The sequence below is a fragment of a genome, unplaced genomic scaffold, assembly GCF_019419815.1.
Source record: "Pyrus x bretschneideri cultivar Hongxiangsu unplaced genomic scaffold, Pyrus_bretschneideri_v1 Contig7, whole genome shotgun sequence".
NCBI classification, from domain to species: domain Eukaryota; kingdom Viridiplantae; phylum Streptophyta; class Magnoliopsida; order Rosales; family Rosaceae; genus Pyrus; species Pyrus x bretschneideri.
The window spans coordinates 2,449,358-2,467,081 of NW_025999809.1; the positions used below are offsets into that span (position 1 = coordinate 2,449,358).

General features: G+C 40.0%; 1 protein-coding gene across 1 annotated transcript; it reads left to right on the plus strand.

Annotated features, from left to right (window-relative positions):
• Nucleotides 1-1,238: 1,238 nt before the first annotated feature.
• LOC103937699 (ubiquitin domain-containing protein DSK2a) lies at nt 1,239-5,224 on the plus strand. Its single transcript, XM_009347643.3, has 8 exons — nt 1,239-1,727; nt 2,040-2,810; nt 3,413-3,621; nt 3,715-3,828; nt 4,029-4,084; nt 4,391-4,419; nt 4,515-4,601; nt 4,851-5,224. Exons 1-8 carry the CDS (start codon nt 1,493-1,495, stop codon nt 4,997-4,999), a joined length of 1,650 nt encoding a protein of 549 aa, XP_009345918.2. The 5' UTR covers nt 1,239-1,492; the 3' UTR covers nt 5,000-5,224.
• The last annotated feature ends 12,500 nt before the right edge of the window (nt 5,225-17,724 follow it).

Here is a 17,724-nt window from a genome sequence, read left to right on the forward strand (position 1 = left end):
GAACAATCGTTGTAAATGTGATGATAAATGCTCCAACATTGAATTTGTAACCTCTTTATCAAACTGAATTTTGATCATTCACTTTTGTTTATTAATCATTTTTTTGTCACTTTCATCTAAGTTGAGTGCTAATCTGTGCACGTGACACGACAAAGACTCATGCATAATAGGTTTTTTGTTTTCTTAGTACAACGAAATATTTTTTACTAAAGTGAAGAGAAGTTTAGGTAAGTCACACAATGAACAACTTAAGTTGGTATTGAATTCATCATTCACGAGATTCGAAAATTAGACTTTTCGCTCACAAAAGAGGAATATCACCAGATCGTAGTATGAATGATCATACATTAAAGTTAATTAACGTCAAATTAAGCAAAAAAGATTTTAAAAACAATTAAGGACATAAAACACAATAACAAATGGTATTTCAAAAATACAAGTACAACCACGTTTCCCCTCAATTTTAATAGAAGATAATTGAGTGGGTCCATCCTATATAATATGAGTTATAACGAAAATTTATAAAATGCATTATAACTCATAAATAAAAGAAATTGAAACAACAAATGAGGCTTTACTATAATAGCGAAAATAATAATGCATATACAGATTGATGCGGGTTTGATTTCAACCGATTTTTTCACCCACTAATAGCTAACTGTCTAGAGGGTAACTTTGCAGAACCTCTAAAGTGGAGGTGATGCTTAACCCCATTGATTTTGGTTTAACTGATTTAAGATATATATCTTAAAATTTAAATTAATCTAATGACAATCAATGAAGGATGAGCATCACCCTCACTTTAAAGAGTGAGCAAAAATGCACTCAACTATCCAATCGTTGACGTTGTCACTCTACTAAAAGACTAAAACTTAAACTCAACAACAACAATTAATACGATAGAGAGCAAAAATGACTCGAATAAGAGAAAGTTTTCAGTGTGATCAGAATATGGGATGATACATCATATATCACTATATAAATGACGGGATATTTAATAACTTAGAAAATATAATTTTTCACCACTTGTATAAAAACACGTAATGTATCATCCATATTCTGATCACAAGAAAAAATTTATCCCAAAAAGAATCTCACCTTCATTTCTTCAAGAATATGCGAACCTAACCGTTGAGAATCTAACCTGTTCTTTTATTTTCCCTTACAAATAGGTTTCCCCATTTGGCACACAAATCCACCTATGCACGTTGCGTTTTTAACCTGTTCGATTCCAAATCTTCTTCAATTTCCTTTCTTTTCTCTCTTAATTTTATTTTTTGAGATTTTGCAAATTACAATTTTAATTTTTTAATTCCCAAAAAATATATTCCGCTATATAAATATATATTATATTTTTACTCAATAACACAATTTTTCTGGGCTGTGCCCTTTTTGGCTTTCGCTTCAAAGGCATCGATTTCAATTTCATAATTTCTAGGGTTAGGGTTTTCGATTCATTCCTTGCGATCGATCGATTGGGTGGGAGCGAATTATGGGTGGCGAGGGCGATTCGAGCGAGCCTAAAGTCAGTGGCGAAGGAGAAGGAGGAGAGCAGATTAACATTCGATGCTCGAATGGCTCCAAGTTTTCGGTGAGGGCGAGCCTGGACTCGACTGTTGGGGCATTCAAGGAAGTTTTGGCTCAGAATTGCGATATTCCAGCTGATCAGCAGAGGTTAATTTACAAAGGTCGTATTTTGAAGGACGACCAGACCCTCAGTAGCTATGGTACGCTTTGTTTCCTCTTCGATTTGATTCTGTGTTCGTTTTGACTTTTGAATATTGATTTTGTGATTTTAATCGAATCTGGCGTTGATTGTCATGTGAGTTTGTGTTATTTTATCGAAATTTGATTATAATTTTGTTATATTTGTATTGGGAAATTGTAATTTGGGGAAATTTTGTGGATTATTGTATCGTTGAATGTTTTGGGGTGAGATTGTTGGATTTGGATGCTGTCCATGGCTGTGAATGTGCCCATATGTCATGTTTTGGGTTATTTACTGTATTCTAATGCATAGTTGATTTCTTGTGTTGAAGGTCTGCAGGCAGATCATACTGTTCACATGGTCCGTGCCTTTGCTGCACCTGCGTCAACCCCCGCCCCCCCTGCTGCTAAAGCTGCTACTGCTAGTCCTACCACTGCTCCAGGTGTTACACGCGGTGTTGGTAGTGAGGGGCTTCAGAGTCCTGACCTTGGGGCATCTTTGTTATTTGGGCAGGGTTTAAACCCACTTGGTGGTGGTGGTGGAGGACAGGGTTTATTTGGAACTGGGCTTCCGGAATTTGAACAAGTGCAGCAACAACTGACTCAGAACCCGAACATGATGAGGGACATAATGAACATGCCTGCCATTCAGAGTTTGATGAATAACCCTGATTTGATGCGTGGCTTGATCATGAACAATCCGCAAATGCGTGATATCATAGACCGGAACCCAGAGCTTGCACATATCCTTAATGATCCTGGCATTCTCCGACAGACATTGGAAGCCGCAAGGAACCCTGAACTCATGCGTGAGATGATGCGAAACACTGACAGAGCAATGAGTAACATTGAATCTTCCCCTGAGGGATTCAACATGCTGAGGCGGATGTATGAAAACGTTCAGGAGCCATTTTTGAATGCTACAACCGGAAATGCTGGAAATGATTTGGGTTCAAATCCGTTTTCTGCTCTTTTGGGAAACCAGGGTGGGGCACAGGCCAGGGATGGGTCTAACAATCCTTCAACCACTGGTTCAGAAACAGCTGCTGGTTCTGCTGCTCCTAATGCAAATCCACTTCCTAACCCTTGGGGCATTGCTGGTGGTGAGCTTCTCCCTCTTTGTTCTCTATTATCCAAATATTTGTTTGCTGGTAGTGTTTCAATTTATCTCGACAATTTATGGGTATTAAATGGAAGAGACTTCACATGGAAGTATAATATATTCTTGGCACTAAATTCTATCCTGAAAGTAGGACTGATTTTGCGTTGGACATAGTCTTGATATCTGATATACAGTAATCAATTGTTATGCAAACTTGTTGCTGGGTCTTGAATCTTAATAATATGCTTAGTAGTCAATTCCTACATTTGTTACATTTGTTGGGAAATTTTAGCATGATATGGCCCTCTCAATTTTAATGGGTTATATAGATGCTCTCACTTGCACCCTTCTGGAAGTTTATGTTCAAGTCTGCATTGTATTATTTAAACTGTTGCATAATTTAAGAGTCTTTAGTAAATGCAGTCGCTTGTTTGACCTGAAATTGACTGCTGTTGGCCCTTCAAATTGATTATTAGGTTAGCTTATGCCTTTTTTTGTTCTATTTTTGAGCTTTTTTTTAATAGATTTTATGTTGTAAAAGAAGAGGTGCTTTGAATACATTATGACAACTTTCATGTTCATATATTTGATCTGAATTGTCAGGAGGAAATCAGCCAAATACTACGAGGACAAATCCTGTTGGGGATGGGAGGGCCGCCGGTATTGCTGGCCTGGGAGGGCTTGGTCTCCCCGGAATGGAACAGATGCTTGGTGGCATGACAGATGCTAATGCAATGAATCAGCTTTTGCAGAATCCAGCCATATCACAGATGATGCAAAGCATGCTTTCCAATCCCCAGTACATGAATCAGGTACCATCAGTTGACATAGTTTTCCTTACCCAAGTTGTGGATTTTTGCGAAAAGTGACGTTTCTTAATGTTTCCAATTTTTTTTTAACTTTAGATTCTGAGCCTCAATCCACAACTACGTGAAATGGTTGATTTAAATCCTCAACTTAGGGAAATGATGCAAAATCCAGAGCTACTAAGGCAGTTAATGAACCCTGAAACAATGCAGGTACTTTCCCTTTCAAAGTCTGCTAATATATGTTTTTGAATATCTCTCCCGGCTTGTTTACTCTCCCTAGTCCCTGCATGGATCTTTATTTTTTATTTTTATAATCTAGACTTATTGTCCCTAAGAACAATGAAATTTTTGGGATGTGAACCACCTATCTTTAACTTAATTTTTTACTACTCTGACTTTTCCTCTTGCAGCAAATGCTCGCGTTACAGCAGTCACTATTTTCTCCCAATCGACAACAACCAACTCAGTGAGTCTAATACACCTTACCACTCCTGCTTGGTTTCCACATACAAATTTTATAGTTACATTTTCTATCAGTATTTGATGGGTTTTTTACTTTATACTTTTGTCAAAATACAGCATCATTCTGGGGTGTCAATGATTTCTTAATATAATTGTGTCTAAATAATATACATCATTTACCATAATTAATTCTCTATCCGTGGAGGTGTCAACCTATCTCAAGTAGGAGTTTTGGCCACTTAAAAAGAAACAGAAAAATACTTGTCTTGATGTTAACCTTATTACTAATCATTTGTTGCGTTCTTGCCAGGGATCCAACTCTGACTGGTGGTGCTACAGGTACTTTGAGAATAAGAAGTTCAAATAAAGTTATGGGTTCCTGTCATTTTCTTCTTTTGGGTGTTCACACTTGTTTAATTTCTGTGTATCATCAGGTGCCCCTAATAATGCCGGGTTGGAGATGCTGATGAACATGTTTGGAGGTCTTGGAGCCGGCAGCTTGGCTGCTGCAAACCCTAATGGTTAGGCTCCCGATTCATTCATAACATCTTAATACAATCTTACCCTTTATGAAATCAACTTTTTATTATAACAAGTCGAATTAAATAAACCGTTATGTTGACTCCGAACACTTGTCATTGCGGTTGCTCCCGATTCATTCATAACATCTTAATACAATCTTACCCTTTATGAAATCAACTTTTTATTATAACAAGTCGAATTAAATAAACCGTTATGTTGACTCCGAACACTTGTCATTGCGGTTGCAGTACCACCGGAAGAACTGTATGAAAATCAGCTGAGGCAGCTTCGAGAAATGGGTTTCTTCGATACCCAAGAGAATATCAGGGCATTGCAAGCCACTTCTGGGAATGTCCATGCTGCGGTAGAGCGACTTTTAGGGAATCCTGGGGTGTAACTTCACTCGGTTTCAAGTTTTTATATTATTCGATTGGGAAATTTTCTTGTGGACGTGTGAAATTAGTAAACTTGGAGTAAAGTCATCGCAAGACAAGACATACAGGCGCTTGTAGATTCCATTTTGAGGGGTGTGAATAAGCAAGAACACACGATGATAGAGCTGTGAAACTACTTGTGGCTAAGCTTTTGCATTACCCCTACTATTTACTTGCTTCTCTCTCTTCGTTTCTCCCTTGTTTGCTCGAAAGGTTCCTTTTTGATCCGGAGAAGGTTTCTCTCCTCGATTATTGCTCTCCCTTTCCTTTCCCTCCTTTCACACTTTGCTTTTTATTTATAAAAAACCAATATAAAATATTGATGTGCTTTAATCCTTTAAATAAAAGGAGAGAGATTAAAAGGGGAGATAATCCTCCTCCTTTTGGGTTATGTATGCATGCACATTTGAATGGTTTCAAATTTGGAGGAGGATTCTCTACCCTCCTATTCTCATCTCCTTCTCTCCTCTTACACATTATTTTTTGTTTTATTATTTTTATGAAAAAAATTAATATAAAATGTTGACGTAGTTTAACCGTGGTTGTTCAAATAGAAAGAGATGAAAGGGTAGAGAGATTAGGATGATAGAGAATCTTACTTCTTCAAATTTAACAAATCTTAATTTTGTTTGGTCATAGAACAAATCATAATTGTTGCTGTCAGGTTGATTTGTTGAAACGGCCATCAATCAATTCAAGGCCTTTTTTTATATAACAACTTACTTGCCACATATACACCATCAACCGCCATGGGGTCTTATGCGCACAGGAGTCAAACTCAGGATTTTAGATGCATGAAGAAGCTTCTTAATCGATTGAGCAACAATCTCATAGCAAGATTCTTAGTTTGAATACAAGTCATCATGCAAGGGCACATCAATTTTCTATCATTGTGGTAAAGGGTTACTAGCCATCGACGGAGTTCGAACTCAAACCTTCATGCAAAGACACAATATCTTTCTACCATTGTAGTATAGGATCACTTACCATTGTACTATTGTTTCAATATTGATCAGTCCTATCAAAGCTAAGATCATTTCCATAACGATGCACCTTAGGATTCTTTAGATTTTGACCGAAAGTTACAGATAAATGCAAAAAGGAAACGTAAATTGTCAACAAAGAATTAATGAACTTCTATTTTACTTATTAGAGTTTCATCCCTAGCCAACGATGTGCTTTGATCAAAGCTTTATAGTATTTCATGCTTTGATCAAGGTTATTTGACTTTTGTACACGTCACATTTTAGCATAAATATATTAACATGTTATTAATATATTTTTTAAGCATAAATTTAAATTACTTTTTTAGGGCTTTTAGTGCTCACATTCAATTGGTTTACTTTTTTTTTTAGAGGTTTGGTTTAGCAAGATTATCTCTTAATTAATTTCAGTTTAAAAAATTCGTTTCCTTTTTAATTTTGCAAAATTTTCACAGTTTGTCTAAAAATGTACCGGTTATTTTTTTTTCTTTTAAAATGTACCTAATTTGTTTTATTAAAATGTACCTTTAAAAAAAAAATGCACTCATTTTTATTAGATGGCAGGAGAGGAACTTCAGTAAAAACCTAAAACGCATAGGGGGTGTTTGTTTGTCTTCCCTAATTCTCACTGGACATGATTGGACTAAGGGTTAGTCTAGTCATGTGTTTGTTACCCGCAGGCAGGATGACAATTCTAACCGTTAAACTCAATAACCGTGGATAACCATCCGAATGTATTAGATTTAGGTATGAAAATTTGGGTATATTTGGGATATGGGAAAAAACCGTGAATTTTATTCGGTTATGGTTTTGGATATGATTATATGGGTCCCCAATCTGAACTGAATAATATTATTATACATAATTGTATTATAATATAATAGTATTAATATATATATATATATATATATATATATATTCATTGATCACCGAATCCATTATCTTGAGAATACAAAAGTTGCATTTTGTGGGAAAATTCAAAAGTTTTGATATGAATCAAAATCAATGAGAATTCATGGTACTTATGGGAGATATCAAAGATCAGCCAATATTATCAATGTTTAGCTTTAATTTTATACTCCACATGATCCATTCATTGAATCATTTTAGACATCAAATATTTTATGATGAAATTAATATTTATTAAAATATAATGCGTCAATTGAACGAATATGTTTTTTGTATTGATAAAGATGGATATAACCATTAACCTATAGGAAATCTATTACCTGGTAGGTATGATTATGGATAATACCCGATGGTTAATTTATGGTTATGCATATGGTTACTTTCGTGGTTATGGGGATGGATATAACATTTTCATCCCTACCCATCAAGGATTAGGTTTGCTGACACTAACTTTCACTCGCGTCGACTAAACATGGGACTAGCAGTTCTTAGCGACGGCCCCAAAAAAGCATGAGACTAGCTAAGACTAACCAATTTTCACATAAATACCAAATTGCAGCCGGGAGTGGACAGGGGGTGGTGGGAATTATACCTGAATTGAGAACAAAAGGGGTCAGAGATGGTTGGAAAATGGACTGGAATTCTCAGCCTATTTGGGTGATCGAATTTGGATCCAGGGATGGTGAAAAGTTTGTTGGTGGTGTTAAACCTCGTCTAAGTCGACAAGGTTAAACATAGATATAATTAAAAAATCTCTCCCCCTCGTGTGAGAGGTCTTCTCTTCCTGCTATGAGAGTCTCTTCTTGCCCGTATGTGAGCTTGGTTCTAATTTTCCGTTCCCCCTCTGCCGTCGGCCCTAGCTATGGCCAGGGTCGGTGGTCCTTCTTCCTTGCTTCCTTTTCTCTTTTTAATTTCTGTTTTTCCTGCTTCTTCCGCACCAATCTGCCCTTTCCTCCAACCCTCTGTGCTTTAAAAATCAAATTTTCAGCCATCACTTTCGATCTCCTTTTCCCGTCCTCTTTTTTCTTTTCCCACCATTAATCTCCATGCTTTTCTTCCATCCTTTTGTTACCCTTCCCACTTGGTTCCAACAATCCTTGATTCCATGTTTTTTTTTTTTTCGGATATGCAACTTTGAACCATTAATGCTTTTTGACGTGGTTCTCCAAGGAAGTGCGTAGAGCTCCGACATGGGTGTTCGCACCACCACCTCCCATGGATTTGTCTTCAGTGGCTTGGTTGCCTTCGACGGCTTTGTTGTTGGTGGGTTATTTCTGTGAACACGAAAGTTCCTTGAAACAAGAAACAAGAATAACGTGTACAAAATAATATTTTTGTGTTTAATGATTTTGGGGTTACGATCTCTTTGTAATTTGATCCTCTGATTCTATCTCCGTAAGATGTAGATTTGTTGATCCAAGGGCCGTCGAGGCTTGATCTTGGATGAACAGTTGTAAGTTTCTTCAAGGGCCTTCGTGGCTTTGATCTTGAAGGTTGATGGAAGTTTCTTCAAGGGCCTTCGGGGCTTGATCTTGAATGTTGATGGATGAGCGGATCTTCAAGGGCTTTTGGGCTTGATCTTGAAGAATGGTTGGTTTTCTTCAAGGGCCGTCGAGGCTTGATCTTGAATGAACAATTGGTTTTCTTCAAGGGCTTTTGGGCTTGATCTTGAATAATGGTTATGTGGACTTCTTCAAGGGTCGTCGGGACTTAATCTTGAAGGTTGATGGAAGTTTCTTCAAGGGCCTTTGGGGCTTGATCTTGAAGGTTGATGGATGAGCGGATGATGAACGATGAACACTTTCTTCAAGGGCCGTCGGGGCTTGATCTTGAGTTGGTGGGAGTTCTTCAAGGGCCGTTGGGGCTTGATCTTGAAGGAGGATTTGACGAAGAACGAAGAGTGCTTTCTTCATCCTTCGGGATTTTCTTGAAAGCTTTAGAACTTTAAGGCTTCAAGGATTTGGTGTGTTGTGGATGAGTTGTTGATCCAAAGGGCCGTCGGGGCTTGATCTAAGGATGAAATGTTGATGAATGGATCTTCAAGGATCTTCAAGGGCTTTTGTGGGCTTGATCTTGAAGAATAGATGTGTGGATTTGTTTGTGCTGTTGATCCGAAGGGCCGTTGGGGCTTGATCTTAGGATGAACGATGAACACTTTCTTCAAGGGCCGTCGGGGCTTGATCTTGAGTTGGTGGAAGTTCTTCAAGGGCCGTCGGGGCTTGATCTTGAAGGAGGATTTGACGAAGAATGAAGAGTGCTTTCTCCATTCTTCGGGATTCTTGGGAATTTGGGGGTTGGATGCTTGAGAGCTTTAGAGTTTCAAAGCTTCAAGGATTTTGGATGTGTGGGGAGTATTCTCTTCCATTTTGGGAGTAGAGAAATGTATTTGTGAATTGGTTGATGCTTGATACCTTGATGGAGAAACCTATTTATAGGCTTTGAGAATGAATCACCACCACAAAAATATTTTTTTCCTTTCCAAGCACCATTGCCTAATTTTCCCACTTAATGCAATATTGAAATTGAAGTGGTGTAACTTATGGCCTAATTTCCCACTTAATACCATTTTAAACTTGAAGTGGTGTAACTTATGGCCTAATTTCCCACTTAATACCATTTTAAACTTGAAGTGGTGTAACTTATGGCCTAATTTCCCACTTAACACCATTTTAAACTTGAAATGTGTATGCTTTGTCATTGCCCAAATGAGAAAAACTTGCTTTGATCCGTAATGGATTGAAGTGTGCTTGCCTTGTCATTGCCCAACATGAGAAGAAAAACTTGTTTTGATCCTCAATGGATTGAAATGTACTTGCCTTGTCATTGCCCAAATGAGAAAAACTTGCTTTGATCCGTAATGGATTGAAGTGTGCTTGCCTTGTCATTGCCCAACATGAGAAGAAAAACTTGTTTTGATCCTCAATGGATTGAAATGTGCTTGCCTTGTCATTGCCCAAAAATGAGAAGAAAAACTTGTTTAATCCTTCAAGGGTATTTCTTCCTATTTTGTTGAGTCACACGCCATGTGTACAATTTGTACAACACGTGGCGTATGCCATGTATGCCTTGACACGTCAAAACTTTAATGCATTGGTGAACATTTGTTTCACCGAAATTTCGATGTCTACAAATGCCCCCACTTCAAGGCGCGTCGTAGACATGTGCTTGTCACGTGTAGAAGATGCGTTTTGAAGTCCCTTAATGTAGATGTCAACCCAAGGGCCGTTGGGGCTTGATCTTGAATTGGGCTGGAAATTTCTTCAAGGGCCATTGAGGCTTGATCTTGAGTTCGACTGGAAGATTTTCTGGTTTCCTCCAATCGTTGATTTTCCACAGGCTTAGTCTTGAACTGGGCTGGAAATTTCTTCAAGGGCCATAGAGGCTTGATCTTGAGTTCGACTGGAAGATTTTCTGGTTTCCTCCAATCGTTGATTTTCCACAGGCTTAGTCTTGAACTGGGCTGGAAATTTCTTCAAGGGCCTTCGGGGCTTGATCTTGAATGTTGATGGATGAGCGGATCTTCAAAGGCTTTTGGGCTTGATCTTGAAGAACGGTTGGTTTTCTTCAAGGGCCGTCGAGGCTTGATCTTGAATGAACAGTTGGTTTTCTTCAAGGGCTTTTGGGCTTGATCTTGAATAATGGTTATGTGGACTTCTTCAAGGGCCGTCGGGACTTGATCTTGAAGGTTGATGGAAGTTTCTTCAAGGGCCTTTGAGGCTTGATCTTGAAGGTTGATGGATGAGCGGATGATGAACGATAAACACTTTTTTCAAGGGCCGTCGGGGCTTGATCTTGAGTTGGTGGGAGTTCTTCAAGGGCCGTTGGGGCTTGATCTTGAAGGAGGATTTGACGAAGAATGAATAGTGCTTTCTTCATCCTTCGGGATTTTCTTGAGAGCTTTAGAACTTTAAGGCTTCAAGGTTTTGGTGTGTTGTGGATGAGTTGTTGATCCAAAGGGCCGTCGGGGCTTGATCTAAGGATGAAATGTTGATGAATGGATCTTCAAGGATCTTCAAGGGCTTTTGTGGGCTTGATCTTGAAGAATAGATGTGTGGATTTGTTTGTGCTGTTGATCCGAAGGGCCGTTGGGGCTTGATCTTAGGATGAACGATGAACACTTTCTTCAAGGGCCGTCGGGGCTTGATCTTGAGTTGGTGGAAGTTCTTCAAGGGCCGTCGGGGCTTGATCTTGAAGGAGGATTTGACGAAGAATGAAGAGTGCTTTCTCCATTCTTCGGGATTCTTGGGAATTTGGGGGTTGGATGCTTGAGAGCTTTAGAGTTTCAAAGCTTCAAGGATTTTGGATGTGTGGAGAGTATTCTCTTCCATTTTGGGAGTAGAGAAATGTATTTGTGAATTGGTTGATGCTTGATACCTTGATGGAGAAACCTATTTATAGGCTTTAAGAATGAATCACCACCACAAAAATATTTTTTTCCTTTCCAAGCACCATTGCCTAATTTTCCCACTTAATGCAATATTGAAATTGAAGTGGTGTAACTTATGGCCTAATTTCCCACTTAATACCATTTTAAACTTGAAGTGGTGTAACTTATGGCCTAATTTCCCACTTAACACCATTTTAAACTTGAAATGTACTTGCCTTGTCATTGCCCAAATGAGAAAAACTTGCTTTGATCCGTAATGGATTGAAGTGTGCTTGCCTTGTCATTGCCCAACATGAGAAGAAAAACTTGTTTTGATCCTCAATGGATTGAAATGTACTTGCCTTGTCATTGCCCAAATGAGAAAAACTTGCTTTGATCCGTAATGGATTGAAGTGTGCTTGCCTTGTCATTGCCCAACATGAGAAGAAAAACTTGTTTTGATCCTCAATGGATTGAAATGTGCTTGCCTTGTCATTGCCCAAAAATGAGAAGAAAAACTTGTTTAATCCTTCAAGGGTATTTCTTCCTATTTTGTTGAGTCACACGCCATGTGTACAATTTGTACAACACGTGGCGCATGCCATGTATGCCTTGACACGTCAAAACTTTAATGCATTGGTGAACATTTGTTTCACCGAAATTTCGATGTCTACAAATGCCCCCATTTCAAGGCGCGTCGTAGACATGTGCTTGTCACGTGTTGAAGATGCGTTTTGAAGTCCCTTAGTGTAGATGTCAACCCAAGGGCCGTTGGGGCTTGATCTTGAATTGGGCTGGAAATTTCTTCAAGGGCCATTGAGGCTTGATCTTGAGTTCGACTGGAAGATTTTCTGGTTTCCTCCAATCGTTGATTTTCCACAGGCTTAGTCTTGAACTGGGCTGGAAATTTCTTCAAGGGCCATTGAGGCTTGATCTTGAGTTCGACTGGAAGATTTTCTGGTTTCCTCCAATCGTTGATTTTCCACAGGCTGAGTCTTGAACTGGGCTGGAAATTTCTTCAAGGGCCATTGAGGCTTGATCTTGAGTTCGACTGGAAGATTTTCTGGTTTCCTCCAATCGTTGATTTTCCTTTGTGCTACTCTTGAACTGGGTAGCAGGATTCTTTTGGTCTCCCCCGAAGGTCTGAGCTTACTCCTTTTATCTGTTTCTTTGTTCAATCTCTCCAATTCGTATTGAAGAAGGTTAGAGGATAGCTCAGCATATGCAGTTGTTGCTTGTCTCCACATGCTTCAATGTATCATTTTCACTTGCCTTACTTACTCCCCTTTGCAGAAGTGGTCCCTTCTCTGGAAGTGTATCAACCGTTGAAGATGACTACTCGAGAGCAACGTTAGGTAAGCAACCAGGGAATAGCTTCCAGGCAGTCGGTAGACTGACTCCAAGTGCCGGCTGATTGCTCCTTTCACTTTGCTATGCGAGTAATAACAAAGACAAAGGAAAAGACAGGGAAAGAGCATGATATGAGATACTTTTGCTTTTGACCTGGATGATATGAGATACTTTTGCTTTTGAAGAAGCGGTGAATGAATCAGCACATGCTTCAATCTACCGTTTCCTCCTGGGTCATCTGTACTCCAGGCATCTGGTATCATCTTTAGGGAAGAAGAAAAAATTGAGTATTTCGAGAGGCTTTGCTGGGAGTGCGCCCTCAGAGGTGAGGAAGAGTTGGGCATTTTTTTTTTTTTTTTTGATGATGTGACTGTACTTGAAGTTTTGAAGTTTCAAGTTACCTACGTACCCTTGGTTGAGGAGGGATCAAGTCATGACGTAGTTCAAATGAGTGATGGTTTTTTTTTTTGATGATTTTGCCGTACACAGTTTATGCTCTTGCGGGCCAGGAGCGTTTGGTGCCGTTTGCAGTTTCAGCTCGTGCAGGCAAGGAGCGTTTGGTACCGTTTGCAGTTTCAGCTCGTGCAGGCAAGGAGTGTTTGGTTGTCACCTTTTAGGCTCGTGCGAACGAGGAGCTTTTGTTGTCACCTTTTAGGCTCGTGCGAACAAGGAGCTTTGGTTGTTGTCGTGGATTTGTCAAGCGATCTGGGAGAAGCGTTCCTCGCAATCTTCATAGGAAGGAGCCTTGACCGAGTAATTGAAGAAGTCTTCTGGGAAGAGGTCGCACATTGTGATGGGGATGGACGATCTTTGTGTCAAAATTTCATTATCTCCAACACTTTCACATTGTTCTGGAGGTTGATAAGAGTTATTTTGCCCTATTTTCGACTGATAATCTTGTGGACAAGATGGTTGCTGCTTGTCCAATTTCTTCGAAACGATCTTCGAACTGCATTCCTCACAATCTTCATAGCAAGGAGCCTTGATCGAGTAATTGAAGACGTCTTCGAGGAAGAAAAGATCCCGCATGAACGATCTTTGTGTTGTAATTTCATCATCCTCAACATTTTCATGTAGCTTTGAAGGTTGACGGTAGCTGCTTTGCCCCTTTTCCGATTGGTGCACTTGTGGAGAAGACATATGTTTCTCGTGCAGTTTCTTCGGAGTGACATGAGTCCATCCTTCAATTTCACTTGACTTGGAGCATGCGCCCAACAGTCGAGGTGAAGACTTTGAGTCAAAAGAGCCAGAAGTGACATCTTTCTTAGGGATTTCATCTTCAGTGCCGTCCTCTTGGGTTTGTTGGCATGAAGATTTACCAGTGTGGACGATGATGCGCCTCTTTACCTTCAGTGGTCCTTTTGTGTCGACCTCTAGGATTGCTTGGCGCTTCATCCTTGAAGGAATCAAGCTTCGAACGTCGCATTTTTCTGCTAACCCATCAAACTTTTCTTCCTTTGGTGTTGTCTTCCTCTTTCCAAAAGGCTTCTCATTATCTTCAAATCTTTCCGAAGCTGATCGTCGCAGAGGAGAGACAGCTGTGTTGCTTTGTTTCTTAGGCTTTAACAACCTTTCAAAAACAGAGCTTTGGGATGTTGGCGCGCTAAGCCTCTTGAAGACAGAGGTTCGGTCTTGACTACCAATGCGATTAAGTGCTGAAATTCTAGGTTTTGAATGATTCAACCTATCGAGGACTGACACTCGAATAAGAGGTTTAGGCTCCTCTTGATTTTGTTCAATGCTCACGCTGATGTGTTGAGCGCTAGCTTTCTTCACTTTGCTTGAAATCTTCACGGGTGCATTTGGTGTGAAGCCAAGTCTGGCTTTGTTGTTGTCAACTCCGTAACCATGCTCCTTCAACTTCTTTTGAGTTTTGGTGAGGTTACGTTCTTTGTCATTGACGGTGTTTGAAACCTTCTTTCCAAGATTTGAAGAGGAAGCAAAGTCATGCCTAGCCTTTGACATGAGTTCGTAGGCATTTGGGTTAAAGCCTTCTTCGATCTTCTTAGTTGGAAGAGAGCTTGGTTTCATTTTGACGCCATGCTGTGCCTCCAGACGGTTGATGAGTCCGGCGGTTTGCAAGTTTTTCTCCTCTGCAGTCCGTGTGAGCTTTGCGATTGCTTCATTCATCTGAGCTAGCTGCTCCTCGATTGAAGTTACTCCAGTGGTCATGACTTGCATGGTTGTACTGCCGCTCGAATCAGCGTCGGAGAGTAGGGACTCTGAGTATTTCCTCAGGCTTTCCCCTCTTGATGCCCTTAGCGAGGCTAGGGTGATCACAGGCTCGTGCCTCAAGTGCTCTTGTTCCTTTGACAGAGTTAATGCAGGGGCGGAAGCCGCGGCAAAAAGAGCTCTTGCCTTACTTCGGGTTATGGTGCCCGAAATATCACCACTTGCGGCGATGATGTTCTTGTTCTTTGCTTTGATTGCAGGAACAGCTTGATCCTTTCTTGATGCCATTTGCGTTTTTCGATGTTTTGAGGATAGAGATGAGAGGTAAAGATGTCCCACCGAGCGTGCCAAATTTGTGAACACGAAAAATTCCTGAAAACAAGAGTCAAGAATACGTGTACAAAATAATATTTTTTTTTGGTTTGATTTTGGGGTTACGATCTCTTTGTAATTTGATCCTCTGATTCTATCTCCGTAAGATGTAGATTTGTTGATCCAAGGGCCGTCGAGGCTTGATCTTGGATGAACAATTGTAAGTTTCTTCAAGGGCCTTCGTGGCTTTGATCTTGAAGGTTGATGGAAGTTTCTTCAAGGGCCTTCGGGGCTTGATCTTGAATGTTGATGGATGAGCGGATCTTCAAAGGCTTTTGGGCTTGATCTTGAAGAACGGTTGGTTTTCTTCAAGGGCCGTCGAGGCTTGATCTTGAATGAACAGTTGGTTTTCTTCAAGGGCTTTTGGGCTTGATCTTGAATAATGGTTATGTGGACTTCTTCAAGGGCCGTCGGGACTTGATCTTGAAGGTTGATGGAAGTTTCTTCAAGGGCCTTTGGGGCTTGATCTTGAAGGTTGATGGATGAGCGGATGATGAACGATGAACACTTTCTTCAAGGGCCGTCGGGGCTTGATCTTGAGTTGGTGGGAGTTCTTCAAGGGCCATTGGGGCTTGATCTTGAAGGAGGATTTGACGAAGAACGAAGAGTGCTTTCTTCATCCTTCGGGATTTTCTTGAGAGCTTTAGAACTTTAAGGCTTCAAGGTTTTGGTGTGTTGTGGATGAGTTGTTGATCCAAAGGGCCGTCGGGGCTTGATCTAAGGATGAAATGTTGATGAATGGATCTTCAAGGATCTTCAAGGGCTTTTGTGGGCTTGATCTTGAAGAATAGATGTGTGGATTTGTTTGTGCTGTTGATCCGCAGGGCCGTTGGGGCTTGATCTTAGGATGAACGATGAACACTTTCTTCAAGGGCCGTCGGGGCTTGATCTTGAAGGAGGATTTGACGAAGAATGAAGAGTGCTTTCTCCATTCTTCGGGATTCTTGGGAATTTGGGGGTTGGATGCTTGAGAGCTTTAGAGTTTCAAAGCTTCAAGGATTTTGGATGTGTGGGGAGTATTCTCTTCCATTTTGGGAGTAGAGAAATGTATTTGTGAATTGGTTGATGCTTGATACCTTGATAGAGAAACCTATTTATAGGCTTTGAGAATGAATCACCACCACAAAAATATTTTTTTCCTTTCCAAGCACCATTGCCTAATTTTCCCACTTAATGCTATATTGAAATTGAAGTGGTGTAACTTATGGCCTAATTTCCCACTTAATACCATTTTAAACTTGAAGTGGTGTAACTTATGGCCTAATTTCCCACTTAACACCATTTTAAACTTGAAATGTGTATGCTTTGTCATTGCCCAAATGAGAAAAACTTGCTTTGATCCGTAATGGATTGAAGTGTGCTTGCCTTGTCATTGCCCAACATGAGAAGAAAAACTTGTTTTGATCCTCAATGGATTGAAATGTACTTGCCTTGTCATTGCCCAAATGAGAAAAACTTGCTTTGATCCGTAATGGATTGAAGTGTGCTTGCCTTGTCATTGCCCAACATGAGAAGAAAAACTTGTTTTGATCCTCAATGGATTGAAATGTGCTTGCCTTGTCATTGCCCAAAAATGAGAAGAAAAACTTGTTTAATCCTTCAAGGGTATTTCTTCCTATTTTGTTGAGTCACACGTCATGTGTACAATTTGTACAACACGTGGCGTATGCCATGTATGCCTTGACACGTCAAAACTTTAATGCATTGGTGAACATTTGTTTCACCGAAATTTCGATGTCTACAATTTCTCACTAGTTTTCTTCAGTTTTTAGTTGTTGTCCCGCTCTTCATGGTGGTCTTTGGATGTTGTTGGAGTCGCCTGCTCCTTCACTCTTGCGGATTTGGTTGGCTGGATCAATGGCGTCAGGTTGGAAATTTTGGTCTATGGCGGTTTCTTGGCTGCGCGGCGGTGGCGGCTGTGGTTGCAGGAATGTAGAGTTTTCTTTTTGGTTTGTCTGTTTTTGGGCTCAAAACTGTTGTTTTGGGCATTGGTTTGGGGTCCCTTTTTTTATTTGTGTTTATCTTGTAATTGGGCCTTCTTGTATATTTGGTCTTTGTACTTTGCTTGAAAAAAAAAGGTCAGTGAGGCCGAAAAACGCTTAGGGAAAAGAGGTTTGGCCTTGAGGGTTCTGTTCGAATAGCGCATAGCTAGGAGAGAGAGGAAGGAAAGAGGGAGATATAGAGAGGAATCAAGAGGGAGTTTACAGGAAAATTTTGGAGGAGTCCAGTTCAGTGAGGTTTGATATGGGGAAGAAGGGAGAAAAAGAAGGAGAGAGTGGGACGAAGAAGTGAGAAAAGAGCGGATTAATAATAAAAATATAATACTAGAGTTTGTTACCTATCCTACTTCTTAGTCTGACATTGTATCAAACATTTCACTAAGTTAATCCGGCTTCGTCTATTCTAAGCCAGTCTTACTTAGTCTCTGAAACTAGTCCAGTCCAAAATAATTCAGTGCAACGGTCACTCCCGTAAGGTTTTTGTCCGTAACAGTTAGAGACGATGGACCACAACTAAACCACTAAGTTAGTACTTC